This window comes from Pavona decussata, unplaced genomic scaffold, assembly GCF_977016875.1.
Source record: "Pavona decussata unplaced genomic scaffold, jaPavDecu1.1 SCAFFOLD_154, whole genome shotgun sequence".
Taxonomy (NCBI): Eukaryota; Metazoa; Cnidaria; class Anthozoa; order Scleractinia; family Agariciidae; genus Pavona; species Pavona decussata.
The window spans coordinates 842,652-859,084 of record NW_028145566.1 but is presented as its reverse complement, the minus strand read 5'-3'; the positions used below and the strand labels follow the sequence as shown (position 1 = coordinate 859,084).

Here is a 16,433-nt window from a genome sequence, read left to right as displayed (position 1 = left end):
GCTAATAGGAGAGGAATTGTATTCTGTAGACGATCAATAACAGAAGAGCAATAATCTTAAATGCAACAACATTCTCAAGTTCTGAAGTTCAAGAAATGAAGCGATAAACTCACGAGGAAACTTTGCCCGATGACGTCACAAATGTAACCCATTTTCTCGACTTCTTATCACGACATGCAAAATCACGAACAATACTCGGCCACATAAGTATAGTTCGTGATAGAATTTTCTTGTTTTAAGGGGAAACTGCATCCTGTTTCATTTTCTTTTTAGGTTTTTGCCAATTTTACTCACACTTGCCTCGACATAAATATTTCGTGATCTAGAAACTAATTTGAAAATCGTCTAGACATGGTCTTGTTTTGAACGCACTCTTTATTCCGTTGATTTTGCCTTTTCACGAACGAAGACAATTCTATTGAGAAAGGAATCAATAAAGGACCAAAAAAATTCGATAGACAAAAAGTGTGATTGATTCTATCATAAAAAAAAAAAAATGATAATTAGTTAATTTTTCGGCAATTTTTTCGCAGGGAATTTTCTCACATTGTTTCTTTGTACCCAGGTTTCGCTCGTAACTTCAGAACGAGGTAGGGAAATAAACAATGTTTTTTTCTGACGTAACGCGGCGCCAAAACAGAGTTTTGGTCTTTGAACGAAAGATATGAAGAAACGACGATGGAAATGTGAGCAAAATCGAGTATAAAAGCTATCCAGCTTACTTATCTTCATTACTGAAGATCCCTAAGAGCTTTTTGTAGCTCTAAACGATGTCTGTGGAGTCTTCGGCGAGGAGAGTTTCCCGCGGTGGAGGGCTAGTTGTTCGACCTCAAGCCATCAGGTTTTTCAATCATTCAGCAGATATTTTTTACTTGTTTTCTCGATAAGAGTCTACTACGGTGTTCTAACGATGTCGATCTGATTTTTTTGACAGCGACAAGTCCTACGTAGAGAGTGTAGTGAGCTTTCTACATGATGTCGTACCACAGGCAAGTGGAGGGCTTTTATTCGAAGTTCATTTTCATAACGTCATCCTGTAGATGTCAGCAATTTAACATTATTTTTGTCCTTTCTAATACCGGATTTTACAGTTTTAGTCGTGTATGAGCTTATTAGAAGACTGTGGACTCGGGAGAATTTATACGCAATGTGAACAACACGCCATCAGGCAAATCGAATCGAAATTGCCCCTAAAAAATTTAAATTGAACTTACGTGACTATCATCATAAGCTACTAGGTGGGGTGAACAATTTTCGAGTTGTACATTTCTGCCTTTGATTAGCCCTAAATTTTAAAACTGTTATATTTACGAGAAGGTATCTTAACAGGATTTAGTTTGATTTGGTGGTTACAGCGTTTTTCTTTTCGATTTACGAAAATCATATAATTAATCTAGAGGTTTTTCTCTTTAATTAAAAAAAAAAAAAACCAGCTGGTGATAGGGAAACATACCGCACAGAAATTCAAACGTATCTCAGTGGATAGCATTTAATAGAATCTCAAAATTGCAAACAACCAACTTTTGAACAAGTTTTTCCTTGTGTCAGTCATGAGCTTGTTACGTGACGAAATTGTATGAATTGATGTCTTAATTAGTATTAAATTTCTCATAGGTTTGTCATAGATATAACTTAATTATGGTCAGGCAACACACAATTTGCCAGTTTCTACGTAAAGCAGTTCTTATACAGCCAGCTAAATATAATATTTTTCCGTATTGCATATGAAACAGCGAATTTACATTTTTTTGAATATTTAAAGAGTCAATAAAAACTATCTAATCTCAAAGTCAACAAAATCAATTGCACTATGACGCCTGATAGGCTTTTAAAATGTTATCAGCTGCTACATACAAGATTGCAGGATTTTAGTCATGATATGTCACACAATATAACAATATAATTTCCAGAGAACAGTGGAAACATGACTCAGCTCTCAAGGCAGCCTTGATTAGTATTAAGTATATATAATTTCTGAGATTATTTTTTTAATACACTCTTCCTCTGTTTGATTGTCAAAGTAGTTCAGTTTTTTCATTTGCTAGAAATGCATGGCTTGCAAATTAAATTGGGTGTGAAATTTACAGGTACCATAGAATATGATTTGTTGTGTCCTTTATTTGAAAGGTTTGTTACCAGGCAATGGCAAGTACCTTGTGGCATAAGAGCAACAGATCTCTGATGGTTTTGTTTTTGGTGCATCCAAAAAAAAAAAAAAAAAAAAACCTAAATAAATAAATTATTTATAATAAAAAAATAACAAAAAGTAAATTGAAGTGACGTTATAAAGTGTATAATTTGTCAGCAACACATATGGTATAGAATTTTGTTCTCGTGCATGCAGACAGTTTTATAAACATTGTGAGAAAGGTCCTTCTTTCACCAATGAATATATATTTAATCACCGAAGTTTACGTGGTGACTTTGAGTGACATTTTCAACAACAACTTGTTCAAATTCAATTCTCAGAGTCAAGTATATACACTCAACTGAAACATATTTGTCCCTCGCAATGTGTGAGTTGTAAATGATGCAACCTGATGGAATTGTGGGGTGATAAAACATGCACATATTGCTTGTTTCTGGCTGGTAATTAATGTACCCAAAAAATAAACAGATGTAAATTTTAAGCCCTAAAAACCACATGTGCTAGTTGGACAGGTCAAACACTTTCCAAGAAGCTGTTTGGTATCATCATTCATGGTTTATACCTTTTACCAGGAACAACATGTTTTTTAAGACAGGGATGTCGCAAAGAGCCAGCTACTGGTGAATTTCTCCATGTGAAAGAGATCTTATCACCGGCTGAAATTTATACAGAAAGCAAATACTTGAGGCTAAGTTTAAAGGTACACAGTCCAGAGAGCCGGCTGGGTTTATTAATGACCCTACTGCGTTTTTTTTGAGCAGCTACATCCCAGTAGAGTGTACTGTATGTTAATTTAACGAAGCATTGACATATTTCTTACATGATACTCAGGCTGTAACTGGTGGACAGAAGCAAGAAGATAAAGAAAGGGTGCTGTGGGTGAAATTTGAGGAGGCAGACAGTAATGGTGAGTAAAAATACTGACCAAACGCATTTTGACACTTTCAAATGATTTGGTTGGGGACTTACTCATCGCCATAGCCATAAAATTGTTTTATAACCTGCTTCCGTTTATTCCAGTTTGTATGGAATGAATGGGTGGCGTACAGGACCATCATCATGTTTTTAGTAGCCATGACAAGCCATAATATCAAGACAATCTTTAAAGCTGTGGCAAATGTTATGTACATGTTACCTGGTGTAACATGTAAGTGAAACCCTATTCTATTCGGACATGGAATTTGCTTTACTAATTCCCAAAATCGTGGTCCTTAAACCTCGAGTGACACAAATTATCAGGAACCTTAACAGAATTCAGACTTTACAGGATCTTTAAGATCCCCAATTGTATTAACGTCTGTGAGCTCAAGCCTTACAAATGTTAAAAGGCTAATTTAATACATGTAATAGATGGAAGAAAACAAAAATACAAAGTTGGTTTCATAGTTGAAGGGTTTATCATCAATTGAAAAGTGTTTTTGCATCTGGTACACATTTGGTTGTTTGTTTTTGGGTGTCTGTGCTTTTGGGGCTTAATTTTAGGTATTTTTTTTCAGTTGTTTAGTTCTTAATGTAAATTAAGGGTGTCCATAGACACCTGGACACATTTGTGATTAAAACCTTTCCAGTGGGTTTCTTTAAGTTACAGTAATTCTAATTCCTTTTCTGCACCCATGCCCCCCCTCAGATAACACTCTCCATCAGGAGGAAGTTTCGTCTGGAGTAGCTTTACCTCTGCTGCTCATTCTTGGTTACACAAATGGATTTCATGTGTGGACCATCCCAGTAAGTATCAAGTCCTAAGTACACTGTATTAGCCAGTAACAAAACAAGTCAAGGTCCACTTAAAAGAACACATCATACAAAGCATGCATTCAAAAACAAGTATGATATCCTTGTATTATTATTGTCTAATTTCCCCCTTAAACCCATATTTGTTAATTTTAATCACTTTTTTACAAGTAAATGTGTAATTTTTACTAGTGCGATATTCTATTAGTGTCCCCAATTAGTCTACCTAGGCTATTAAACATCAACACTTTAATAAAGGTTTTACTTACTTACTTTAGCCTAGCAGCTGTATAGCTTACACAGCATAGTACCATATATGTCACAACTAGAGCTTTTAACTCAGCTGTGCTTCATGTTGTTGCCTCCTGCTTGAAGTTTTTAGTGGGTTGTTTTTTAACATTATATTAAAAACTTTCAAATGGCTTTCCATTATTAAAGCTGTCTAGTGACATCTAAGGGCTGTGAAATGGAAGTCGCCATGCACAGCTCTTGTATTTCAATCAACCAGTTGGAATGGAAATTATCAGAAGTTTATTGGAAGGTGTCAAAAACGGAGAACTGTTTGGTGGCAATGGTACGGCCCACAGCACCATAAAGCTCTTCAAGAAAACTAAACAGTTGTTTTGTTGACATCTTCAGTCCACAGGTGAAGCTCAGGAGGTGTTGTCTCTTCGTCAGGGGCCTGTAAGACTTCTACGCATGCTCAAGACTCCAGTAGAAGGTACACGTACTGCTGCCTTTATTCTAATATGCACCCAGGAAATCTTTTTTACAATCAGAGCTACTTTGGAGGGTTCCAACATTAAGTAAAAACTGTGTTTTCTTAGAATGACTGAACTGTGCTCTTAAAGTCTTCATTCATGTAAACTCCATGATGTTATAAAATAAATAGAGGATATTACATGACCACGCAGAGATACAAAATGTCTCTTTGAGTGTTGAAAAATATTTCATGAGTGAGGGCAGCGAATGAGTGAATTATTTTTCAACACGAGAAGAGAAATTTCGTATCTCCAAGCGGCCATGTAATGTTCTGTTTATTATATAAACACCAATGAAATACCAAATCATTGCAAAAGGTGCGATTTATTATATAACCATAGCAGCAGTGATATTTTCACGTACTGTGAAGATAACATGTTATTTTCATGTGTGAAGTATTTCATTGGTGTTTATATAATGATACATAGTTTATACATAAATTTGACCTTTGTCCAACAGATCATTTTAAGTGTCATTACTGAAATAATAAGATTATTTTTTACTCTTACTTTACATAATAGGTGCAAAGTTTAAGGACGAGTTTGCAGATTCAAGACCTCTCTTTGCTCTATGCGATGCTGCAAGGTTATCAGATTTTTATGCTTTGCTGAGTTTAAATTGTCTTTGTTTTCTCACTGATGAGATCCAAATGGATGCATTAAATTGAGTCTTCTGGTATTAACTTTCAATTGTGCCTTTTTTTCCTAGCCCCTCCTTGCCATTTTCCACAGTCAACCTTTGGTCACTTGCTTCTGGTGAACAAGTTCACTCAATTTGCTTTAAGTCTGAGGTTTATGACGTGTTGTGTAACAGAAGGTATTAATTTTTTTTGAAGCTTTAGACATTTAAATTTTGAACTACTGTTCGACCACGTCAACTGTAGAGAGATTATATTTCTCAACACAGAACATCCTGAGTGAGAAAATAAGTTGTTTCCTGATCCCGTCATATTGAAGATCGGAAAACAAAATTGGCTTTCAGGACCAAAAAAAATTTAATGTTAAATACAAGCTTTTGAAGTGAGAGTTTAATTTAACATGTTACATGACTTGAGGTGCTGTGAGTCACATGACAAAGACAATTGTCAAAAAGAGCACTGGTAGTGGCTGTCGCGTTACTCACACCCCTTCAAGTCACGTGACATAAAGCTCTCACTTACTTGAAAAAGATTACGTGAAGGAATCGAAAGCTTGTAACGTCTTAAAACTTTTAGATCCTGAAAGCTAATTTTCTTTTTCAACAGAACATCCTGTATTGCTATTGATTAATGGATGTAATGACTTTTTATTCCAACTTTTATGGCTTTGAATTTGTAAAAGTTTATGCATCCGAAAATTTATCTCCTTTTTTTAGATTGATGGTTGTTGCCCTGCAGGAGAAGATTGCAGCTTTCGATGCTTGCAGTTTCAAAAGTTGTTTCTGCATTACTAGTGAGTTTTATGTAAAGCATGAAATTTGCATTTGCATAGGAGGGTGGTTAAAACTGTTTTTGCATCTTAGTTTTTTTTTTTTTTTACAGTTCTCCCCTTTTAGCCCCTCTAGACCCATCAGTAATGGCGGTGTTTTTTTCTGCAGGCTGTTACCCAGCCCCAAGCCCAAACCTCAACCCACTGGCACTGGGAACAAGATGGCTGGCATATGCTGATTGCAAGGTTTGTTTCTATTGAATGGTAAAAATATCAATTTATGGCTAAACTCTCGTGGAGCTTATTTTAGGGGGTTGTTATTTGAGAACTTAATTGTGGTACGTACTGTAGGTTTGTTCATGGGTTCAAAGGGATTGATCCGTTTGTACTGTGCTGGCAATGTACAGTGGTGGACTTCTGTGCCTGTAAACCCCCTTTGAGCCATGTTGTGCTGGAGAGAGGCTACCAATGTTTCTGTTGAGTTTTCAATACCTTACAATCTTAATATTGTTACTGAGTAATTTTCTGTTTGCATTTTCATCAGCTGGTACCTAACCATCAGTCCTGTGGGGGAGTGTGTGGGGACAGTTCTTTGTCTTATACTGCCACAGTCATCAATGCTGCTAAGGTATACTCCTCATTTTATAACTGTTTCATGTACATTTTACATTACCCTGCATAATTATGGTAAAAGTATAGTATACAAAAATAGTAATGTATGATACAGGGCTTGAGGCTAACATTTTAGGACACTTAAACCCGGTGGATAATAACAGGTCTGATGTCATTAGCCAAAACAAGATTTCACTTGAGCCACAGTTTCACCAACTCATTTTAGGAAACAAGAGGAAGGAAGCAAGTCGTTTGTTTTAGGGCTGAGTATATTCGTTGAAATCTGCTTGTTATACAAGTCATGGTCTCTTGTCTTTTGCATGATTTGCTTTTGTGATTAAATTATTTTCATTTTGGTGTAATCAGTCCAGTACCCCCAATGTTTTACAACTTTTACAAGCCAAAATGGCTATTAAAAGTACAAACCTCTACTAGCCATAACTGCATTTTTACCTGTCTGTGGATAGTTGCTGTTGGGTACTTTTAGTCTGATGAAATGAGTTTGAAATATTATGCAAGTACAGACTACTGGTAAGAGTTACACGTTAGTCAGTTTCCTGTTTTTTGTTTTCATTTTCAGACCCTTTCCAGAGGGCTCACAAAGTTTGGTGAGAATAAAAAATTATATGTTACTTGTTTGAGAAGTTGTCATGTTTCACAAAATTTGACAATTTTTTTTTCATCTGTAATTTTCTAACTTAAAATATGTTTTTCGTATTAAAATGTACATTTATTTAGGAGAAACAGTAGGGCGCTGGACAGGAACAGAAGTCTCAAATGATTATGGAAATCAAGTGAGTTATTATTTTGTACAAATTACAATAAATACAGAAGTTATAGCCAAATGAAAAGTTGTTAATTATTTTAAACTGTAAACCATAGTCAATATATGATAAAATAATTCTTTTAACAATTTATACAGTTTCTTTTATTAATAAATAATTATTTTTAAACTATAATTATAGCATGTGTCATAAACTTCGATCAAATTACTACATGTGCCAAAAGATGTATGAATGTAGGTAGTAAATGACTGGTTGAACTAATAGATTCTTGGCTCAAATGTACCAGTGAATTATTGATAAAATTGCACAAAATTTCTTGTTAGCATTGTTCAGTGTGATTACAGAGAATGCATAACCAGGTTACACGGGCATCACATTTATTAAAATTTGACGAATGTACCATTCTGAGTACATACTCAAACCCCAACCTAAGATTAATCCAGTTTTTCTTAATTTTTGCTTCAGCAAGTGCATTGTTCAACTAATGTCCTGTTTTTGCTCTCAGAAAAAGTGTGTTATCAGACCAGGAGTTGTCACCATCATAGACACAATGAAAATTGGCAATGGAGAGGTATGTAAAGCTGGTTAAGATGTGTCTACCAGAAAATGACAACTAAGACAGGTGTCATTTTCACATTTTCCCCTGGCAGGGAGGCCTTCCCACTTCAACCTTAAACTTTTAAGTAGCTTGCAGAACAGGCGTCATTTCTCTGCATTTTCAGGCAAGAGGAGGCAAGCACGAAAGTCATGTGCGACGGGAGCAAAAAAATGACTCTCCCATCACACTTGACTTGTGCTTAGCACTTGCCTCGTGCTTGCCTCTGCTTGCCTGAAAATGCAAAGAAATAATGCCTGTTCTACAGGCTACTTACCACAGCCACTTTTGCTCCCACATAAAAATGACAGGGGTGATTGTCATACCACTGGAGGGGATTGGGGTGGGAGGAGGGGGTGTTTTGGACTGTACCTCCTAAGGTGCACAACTATCAAATGAGTACTGTTAGAGCCATGTAGTACATGTACCTTTCAGGGCATTGAACAACAAATAGGACAGGAACTGTTTGTCACTCAACTTTGGTACCTCTTAGGAGTAAAAATGAGTCTGAGCCATTCAGGTAGCTTTTAGGGTGTTATTCAGAATTTTCTTACAATCATCCCCAAGTCTTCCTGGGTTTTGAACTGGATTTGGATTTTAATTCAGGGAGCTAGAATGGTGCAGTGGTGAGAGCATTTGCCTCCCATCAATGTGGCCCAGTGTTCAATTCCCGGATTGGCACTATACATAGTATGTGGGTTAAGTTTGTGTCGTTGGTTCTTGTCTTTTGCTCCAAGACATTGTTCTCCTGGTATACTGTACTCTGGTTTACCCCTCTCCTCAAAAACAAACATTTCCAAATTCCAATTTAATCTGGAGGGTGTTCCAAATTAGAGTTCTTCAGTAAATACATGTACAATGTGTATGTACAGTGACACTTGGATAAAATAATCAGGAACTTGATCGGTTGACAAGTTTCGTTAGGTGTTCACTGTTTGTTTATTTCGGTTTCAGTTCTGTGTCCAGGAGGATGACCATGAGGGCTCTGGTATAGTGGCTCATTTTCCAGCCCATGCTGGGCAGCCCCTTTCGTGCATGTCATTTGACCCCAGGTACAGACACTGTACAGGCACTAAAAAGCCCAACAAACCAAACAGATTTTATGCTTACATTGTTGTTAATTATTAAATCGTGCCGCACAAAGTGGCTTTAACTTTTGAGTCTGGATAAAATGGCACAGTGTGACATTCAAATCAAAGATGCAAGCTTTCATTGTAGAGCATAAGTCTGCTCAATTTCGCTTGGTGCTGTTTATTTTCAATTTATGTTGGCAAGGTGGTTTTGTTAAAATCTTTTAAAATTCGTATCGTTACCATTCAAATGAAAGCCCAATAAGCAGCAGTTTTCTACGCTGTTATGCTCAGATTTAAACTTTCAGATTTCAGACTTTTTTTTTAAAGATTTGAACAAGGTTTTTGTTTCTCTTTTAGCACCAACATTACGAGAAAATAAGTTCCTTTGCTATCTTATCTAAGTTTTCATCCCACTGACTCACCTGTGATTTTATTTTCAGTGGTTCTTTACTGCTCACTGCAGACGCTCTTGGACATAACTTTCACCTCTTCCATATTCTTCCCCATCCCATCTGCCCGTCACTCAGCGCTATTCATCATCTTTATACGCTTCACAGAGGAGACACCACTGCTACTGTAAGTGCACACTTCTGTTAAAGATATAGCCGTGGACCGAGACTGCAAAGACGTGTTTTTGTGTCGTTTTTAGCGTACAAACTGCCATGTTATGTTCGATAAACTGTGCCAGCACTAAGCGCCATGAATTTGGTACTTGAATTGATGCGAATTGCCGCTGACTCAAAACCACACGTGCGTTGCATCTTTAAACGATTCCAGGGGTGAGGGGTGGGGAGTCGCTCATTTTACGTTTTAAACGTACGTCTCAACTAATGCTCAAACTAGACTGTTCCCTTTTGGAATTTTTTTTTTTCTGCTGCTGAGGCTTCGAAAAATGACGAGAATCCACGTGTATAAAGACGCTCCCAACGTAAGCTTTACGATAATTTTAGTGAAAAAAAAAATGATAATAAAATAGAATATAAAATAAAAGCAATTTTTGTGTTTACAACCATGAATGCAAAAACTCAAACTAAAGCAAACATATCGTATAAAAGCGTTGTTGTGGTTAAGAACGTTCTTGATAGAGAATTTTTTTCAGTCAGTGATGCAGACATACTCGGAAAAAGGAAATCCGAGTTCTGCCAACAGACGCCGAACCTCTGACCTTCCCGAGAAGTTTTTCTCTGGGTGCTACGCTTTACCTCTCTCCTTAAAAACCAACATCTCCAAATTCCAATTCGATCCGAAATCTAGCGGGCCACAGGTTTTATTAGTCGTAACAGTCTGTTAAGTGTCACGTTCGTTAAACAAATTTAACTTATTTTGCTTTTAGGTGCATGGAATAGCTTTTTCGTTCGACAGCCGATGGGTATCGGTTTCTACAGTTCGCGGAACAGTCCACGTTTTCCCCATCACTTCTTACGGAGGTACGAAGCCTTAATATGTGTACTTTTAAATACAATAACAACAACAATAACCTTTGAAGAGCGAGAACGAGTAGCAACATAAATCAATACAACGAGCAAATACGAAATCCCACTACGTTTCTCAGTTGGGTGAAAGAGACCGCCTCCTATGTGTAACTTGTTACTTGCAACCCAGAAATGTTTGATACCAAAACGAAAAATATGCGGTCATGTCATTTCCTTATTAAAGCAGAATGGGCCCAGTTGTTTACAGCCCGATTAAGCTAATCTTGGTTAACATGAACTTTGATTCGAGTTACTAATCAGGAAAGATTTTTCAAAATGACTTTGTCTCTCAGTCAAATTGACTCAGACTTTTGTTTACTATTAGCTTAATATTAGCCTTTTAAAAATATGGAAACCTCGGTTAACTTTTGAACGAGGATTAATGTTAATCGGCTTTCGAACAACCAGGGCCTTTACTACTGTGCCGTGTTTGACAGCAGACAAGTATCGGCTTGAACTTCTTTTGTTAATTTTGGAGGTATCTACACCTCGGGCCGCGGTTGATGAAAGAGCGGATAATGTTATGCACGGGGTAAATCGCTAACCAGCGTATAAGATGTACTCCAACTGTTAGAGTTTATCACTGGAAAGCGATTTATCCGTTGGATGAAGTTATCCACTCTTTGAACAACTGGGGCCAGAATGTTAGCTGTAGCTGTAAGTCTGAGTAAAAATCAAAACGAGGTTGGACGAGAGTGCACCAGAATAACTGACCAATCACGTGTGAGGGATTGTCATCGTCGGAATTTAGTGAGAATTTAAATTCTCCGAGAATACGCGATAGCGTGCAGGTAGTCAATTAATAGAGCTCGAGGGAGGGTTAGAACTTTCATCAAATCTTGTCAACTTAGCTGCCGTTGACAGCCAACGATTTTGTTTGACTTAAAGGTTCCATAACAGTTCGCACACACTCCTCCCGCCGCGTGGTGAACCGAAGCAGCCGGTTTCACACCAGTGCTGGACTAGATGACTTGGATCAGTCGCCCACACCTACAGGCCGGCACAGCCCATGCAATGGCACAGGGCAGTCACTGTCATGCTCACCTAATGGAAGCCCTCTCAGCTCCACAGGAACACCAGTCACTAGGGACTCGTTGGCTCTTGCAAGCAGCAATAATGGTTTAGTAAATCCTCGGTTACCACCTCTTCCACATGGCCAGCTGATATACCCGCTTGCGCAGATTAGGACACCCACTGGTCCAAGGTGTGGCGGGCCCTGCTGTACGGGCTCCGCGCAGCAGTCCAACAAGAGTAATGGCCGAGTAGGACTGGAGTATTCGATGGGTGTGGCTATGAAGTTTGCTCCCTCTAGGGGATGGCTGGGGGGCAGTCCGAATACTGCTCGAGCAGGTAGGACCGTGATTGAACGCGATGTTACTAGTACAAAACAAAATCATTGGGATATTATGAAACACTTGCCTTCAAAAGGCAAACCTTAGGCCAGGCTCAGCTTCTTTATTACATGAGTTATTAATTTTGTCACCAGTTGTTATCGTAAGTTTTCTCTTTGCGTGTTTTTTTTTCTCTCATTTCTCGTCCGCTAGTCTCGCATATAAATTGGTACGTTCAATCTTGTAATTTGTGAGGGAACCTAAGGCTTAATTAGCTTCATGGATTCTGTAAGGATTCATCAATATTTTTTGTATTCTAAACTATGGCAAAACAAACAAACAAATAAATAAAATAGGCCATTACGACGACGAAGACAACGAGAATGCCACAGAATAATAGGTTATGATCAGGAGTTCATGACTAGGAGTCTCTGTCTATATTAATGCTTGATTCAACCCTTTCTCGAGTAAATTTCCACGAAAACGTATGACGTATGACAACTTAATTGTCATTGCTCTTCTTTGATTGGGTATTTTAACTGTGAAGGTTCTAAAGGTCCCGTAAGATCCGTTCTAAAAATAAATCTACTGGTGAAAGGGTTGATTCCAGGGCCCAGTATGAGAGATAAGGGCTCTGGTTCATGAGCTCCTGGTTTGATGAGCAAAACTATGGCTCTGTAGGTACATTTTACGTTTTGACAAGGTAAGATGTATGGAGCTGATTTGACGTTGTTGTGTTGCGTAGAGCCATGTAGGTCTTCGGCAGTTGACTCGCTCTTCATACTGGATCTCCATGGCAACTTAACAGAGTATGTCCTGGAGCCTCAAGGAGTGAAAAGTGTCCCACAGAGTGACGACACGCCGCTGGAGCTTATTACTGCTTCAAGAGCACATTGGACACTAGCGAGGTGAGCGGTACAAGCCCCGATAAAATTCACCATGATAGTTTAGGTCCCATGTTGGAATAGATGTCCCTCACAGTTATTAGTCTTGAAAGTCGCACTAGTGTGTAACTTATTTTCGGCGAGATTTTAACAGCCTACTAAAAACATAGATCAAGAAATCACCTTGTTGTTATGTGTTGTGTGACGTCTTTGTTGTCTTGGTAGATCCCCAACGTGGCCCGAGAGTAAGAGCCCCGTGGTCAAAGACCTGTCCTTGTTGATGGGACGATCCAAAGTGACTCTGAGTGAGCTCAGCACACGCTCCGAAAAACAAGGTGAGAGGGAAACGGAACGTTCTGTCGTGTTGTTCACTTTGTTGGTGTCGTTTCGTACTAAGAGGGACGAATTGGACATTTGAGATTTTAAAACAAATTCTCCCAACCTGTACCATAAAGAATATACAGAGAACAGTTAGGAGAATACATGTCGTGTTTAAGCACTAGTGTGTTTCTCTCGAGTGTTCCGAAATAGAGGAAATCTGTAGAAATTGCCTCGGAAACACAGTTATTTTCAGTTTACTAAGCGAGGACATTTTATCTTGACGTCTTTAGGAAAGAAGATTACCATGGAAGGCGAGTCTATCACATTCGCACCTAAAGAGGAAGCCAGTTGTGATGGCTGCAGCTCTGACGATCAATGGCTGGCAAATATAGACATGGAAACCCACTCCGCCCCTCACAGGCGCCTCTGGATGGGGCCTCAGTTCTCCTTCAAGACCTACCAACCACCAGGGTCATCCACAGCGTCCTCCACACACAGCCTAGGGGACTCCAGATCTGGGGGCTCGGGGAGCGGAGCCACTATTGCGGCACACAACAGGGACGCCCACCCATTGGACTTCTACTCCGAAGAGCTTGATTTGCAAAGCTTGCGTCTGCAGCCTGTTCGCTCGGATCCAGTGCCTACTCCGCCAGGCCGGTTCGCGTTTACTGGGTGCGTGTCGCCGAGTCTTGGGGGCAGTATGCCGCTTATTGTGGACAACGGACCGGGAAGCTTGACGGAACCTTGGCCAGGTATGAACAATGAGTTGTTTGAAGTCAAAGAGGAGAAACTCGTGGAGACCCTGGCAGAGGCTATGAATGACAACGCCACCCTACCAGTGAAAAATGGCAAGAAACGAACGACGTCGATTAACGGCGAGAATCAGTTCCAGTATCAGTCGGACAATCTTGGGGGAGGGGTGAGTGCGTTTGCGTCGTACTCCCCTGTTGAAACGAGCCCCCTGCTCCCACCCGACTGGTCGTAAGTCTTTAAGTTTCACTCTACGCAGTAAACATAAACGAGACACCGCAGTAAAGATGTCTCTGACTTAATATCAGAAAAATATGTGAAATACAGTAATTTATCTTTTCTCTTGAAATAGCTCGCTTCCGATTTCCTAAGAGTATAGCATCTTTTATTATAAGCTAAAATAGCGAAATTGTGCCATTATTTAGACATTTGAAACAGCTTTTCATCTTGAAATAAACGGCAAACAATATTGAAGGCAAAAGAGCTCATTTGAAACAAAACGAATGTAATCTTCGGCCTCTGTTGACAGACATGAAACTCGCAATCATTATTTATATTTCAAGTAGTGCAGTTTCTTTTCAAATTGCATTGCGGATTTGACGCTTGATGCATCGCTTTGGGAAATAGGAATTTAAATGAATTTTTATAGTACTTTACTCATTAAAATCAAGCGGTATCCATGTTTCTATATTTCTACTTTAAGCAGGTGCTATTTAAGGCACATTCATCATATGGGGGTGTGTAAAACTGCATAACAAAGGAAAAAAATTCAAAATATTAAAAATGTAAAAAAATGTATAAAATGCAAAAACGTATTTGTTGGATTCTGACTGTACTGTACATGAGCTAAGCGAGATTTATTTATCAGCTGTAAAATTATGTATAGTTTGGCGCCGAGAAAAGACGCTTTAAAGTTAAGTTCTGTTTTTATGAAGCTGGTTAAGGTATATTAACATTCGGGATACCATGTGAATATTGAAATGTAAAATGTTAATAGCAAAAGAATCAATCTATCTTTATTCTGTAAGTAAAGATTTTAAATTATTGAAAACAAAGCGCAACGAATGATTGACCTGAATCTAACGCTTGTAAAAATGGTTAGTTCCTTTGTAGATGTATATACCAACGGTTTTGTAATCATTTCTCTGAATTCCGGTTTTTGTGAATTGACAAGTGGTAATTTCCTTGAAATGGCTATAAAGGGTTAATTTATAGACCTGTTGTACACGAGTTTCTGTACGTCACAGAATCCAAAGAAAAAAAAAGATTGTCTTTATATTTTTAAATATCCAAGGGTGAACAAAAAATAAACTTTGAAAACGTCGAATTGTTGACTTTGCTTTACAAAATACTTTGGCTCGCGCCAGTTAGTTTACACTTAAACTGACGGTGCCTACGTTTGTTACTGCGCGTACCTTCTGCGCATCACGAGATACTCGGGTTTCCTATGGGTGCTGCCTACTAATACAGGGATTTTTTGCGCGGTTTAAAACTATACGGAGAAGCAGATCTCAGCAAGTGCTCTTAGTATCCAAAAAGAAAATTGGGGGGAACCATGCATGCCCCGCTATTCCCAGTTTTCTTTCCGGATTCCAGCCCGTACTAAGATCTTCTTTTCTCGGAAAGTCATAAACTGTGAAAAAAAAAAAAAACTTCTGGATTTCTGGTATTTGGAGGCCCCGCCCTTAAAACGGTCACTGGTAACCTGGGCATCAGACCCTCCTAAGGGGAGTGAAGAAGGGTTGCACTTTTGTTGAATCTGTTTACTCACCATGCCAGTTGCTGTCAATTTCACGTCCAAGAAACAACATGAAGGCAAATTAGTCATATGTGTCCATTGACATTTTGGAAAAGACTTTACCGCATTATTGATCTGAGCCGAGTTGTTCAAAGCCTGATTCAGCTAATCCTGGATTAACGTGAACTGTGATTCGAGTTTAGTTAAAAAACTAAGAAAAATTCTTCAAAAAGGTTTTTGTCCTTCAGTTTCAACCTAAACTTTTCTTTACCATTAGCTTTAAACTAGCTTTTAAAACATTTTTGTGTCTACGGCTTCAAGAGAAGCGTAGACACTATGTCATCGGGTTGAGTGAAAGAGTGTAAGAGTGTAAATGCCACAGGACTCCCAAATGAAATCCTATCGAAAGCCGACGCTATTAAATCCTCCACTGACCGAGATCTAAGCGATTGTATTTCCGGATCAGGACAATGGCGACAATACGGTAAATGATGTTTTCCGATGTTGATTTGCGTACCCAAATTTACTGCTAGTGATCGCTTTGAACAAACACGGAGTGTCTTCAAATTTTACATGCGTGTTTGCACGCACGCAAAAAAAAAACTGAAAGTTTTGGCCTCTAATAGCAAATGCATCGTTTATTTCAATAAAATGTTTTGTTGGAAAAGCTTTTTGTTGATTTTTGTGTCTTTGTCAATTCATATATGCGTTTGAGAAGCGACAAATGCGTAATCAAGGACAATTTGCATAAGCGGGTTGAAATTTGATATGCCAAAGGTCTTCAGACAACATGCCGTGAATTTTAAATATTTTTGCGTTCAAGT

The 16,433-nt window shown here is 38.5% G+C and overlaps 1 protein-coding gene and 1 pseudogene across 1 annotated transcript; one reads left to right on the top strand and one right to left on the bottom strand.

Annotated features, from left to right (window-relative positions):
- The window catches only part of LOC146466047 (uncharacterized), a 451,139-nt pseudogene that overhangs the window by 97,607 nt on the left and 337,099 nt on the right, over window positions 1–16,433 (bottom strand).
- On the top strand, window positions 369–15,198 carry LOC146466070 (BCAS3 microtubule associated cell migration factor-like). The gene is made up of 20 exons (XM_085127826.1): window positions 369–841; window positions 935–989; window positions 2,981–3,056; window positions 3,777–3,874; window positions 4,520–4,601; window positions 5,164–5,227; window positions 5,351–5,458; window positions 5,996–6,072; window positions 6,218–6,294; window positions 6,593–6,676; window positions 7,241–7,268; window positions 7,399–7,454; window positions 7,951–8,016; window positions 8,995–9,092; window positions 9,554–9,689; window positions 10,447–10,540; window positions 11,474–11,935; window positions 12,662–12,824; window positions 13,026–13,135; window positions 13,412–15,198. The coding sequence occupies exons 1-20, from the start codon at window positions 771–773 to the stop codon at window positions 14,104–14,106; spliced, it is 2,700 nt and encodes an 899-aa protein (XP_084983952.1). The 5' UTR covers window positions 369–770; the 3' UTR covers window positions 14,107–15,198.

Coding starts and splice junctions, on each gene's coding strand:
- LOC146466070 (XM_085127826.1), top strand. CDS start 771: ATGTCTGTGGAGTCTTCGGCGAGGAGAGTTTCCCGCGGTGGAGGGCTA. Junction 5,459..5,995: donor GACGTGTTGTGTAACAGAAG/GTATTAATTTTT, acceptor TCCTTTTTTTAG/ATTGATGGTTGTTGCCCTGC. Junction 13,136..13,411: donor CACACGCTCCGAAAAACAAG/GTGAGAGGGAAA, acceptor TGACGTCTTTAG/GAAAGAAGATTACCATGGAA.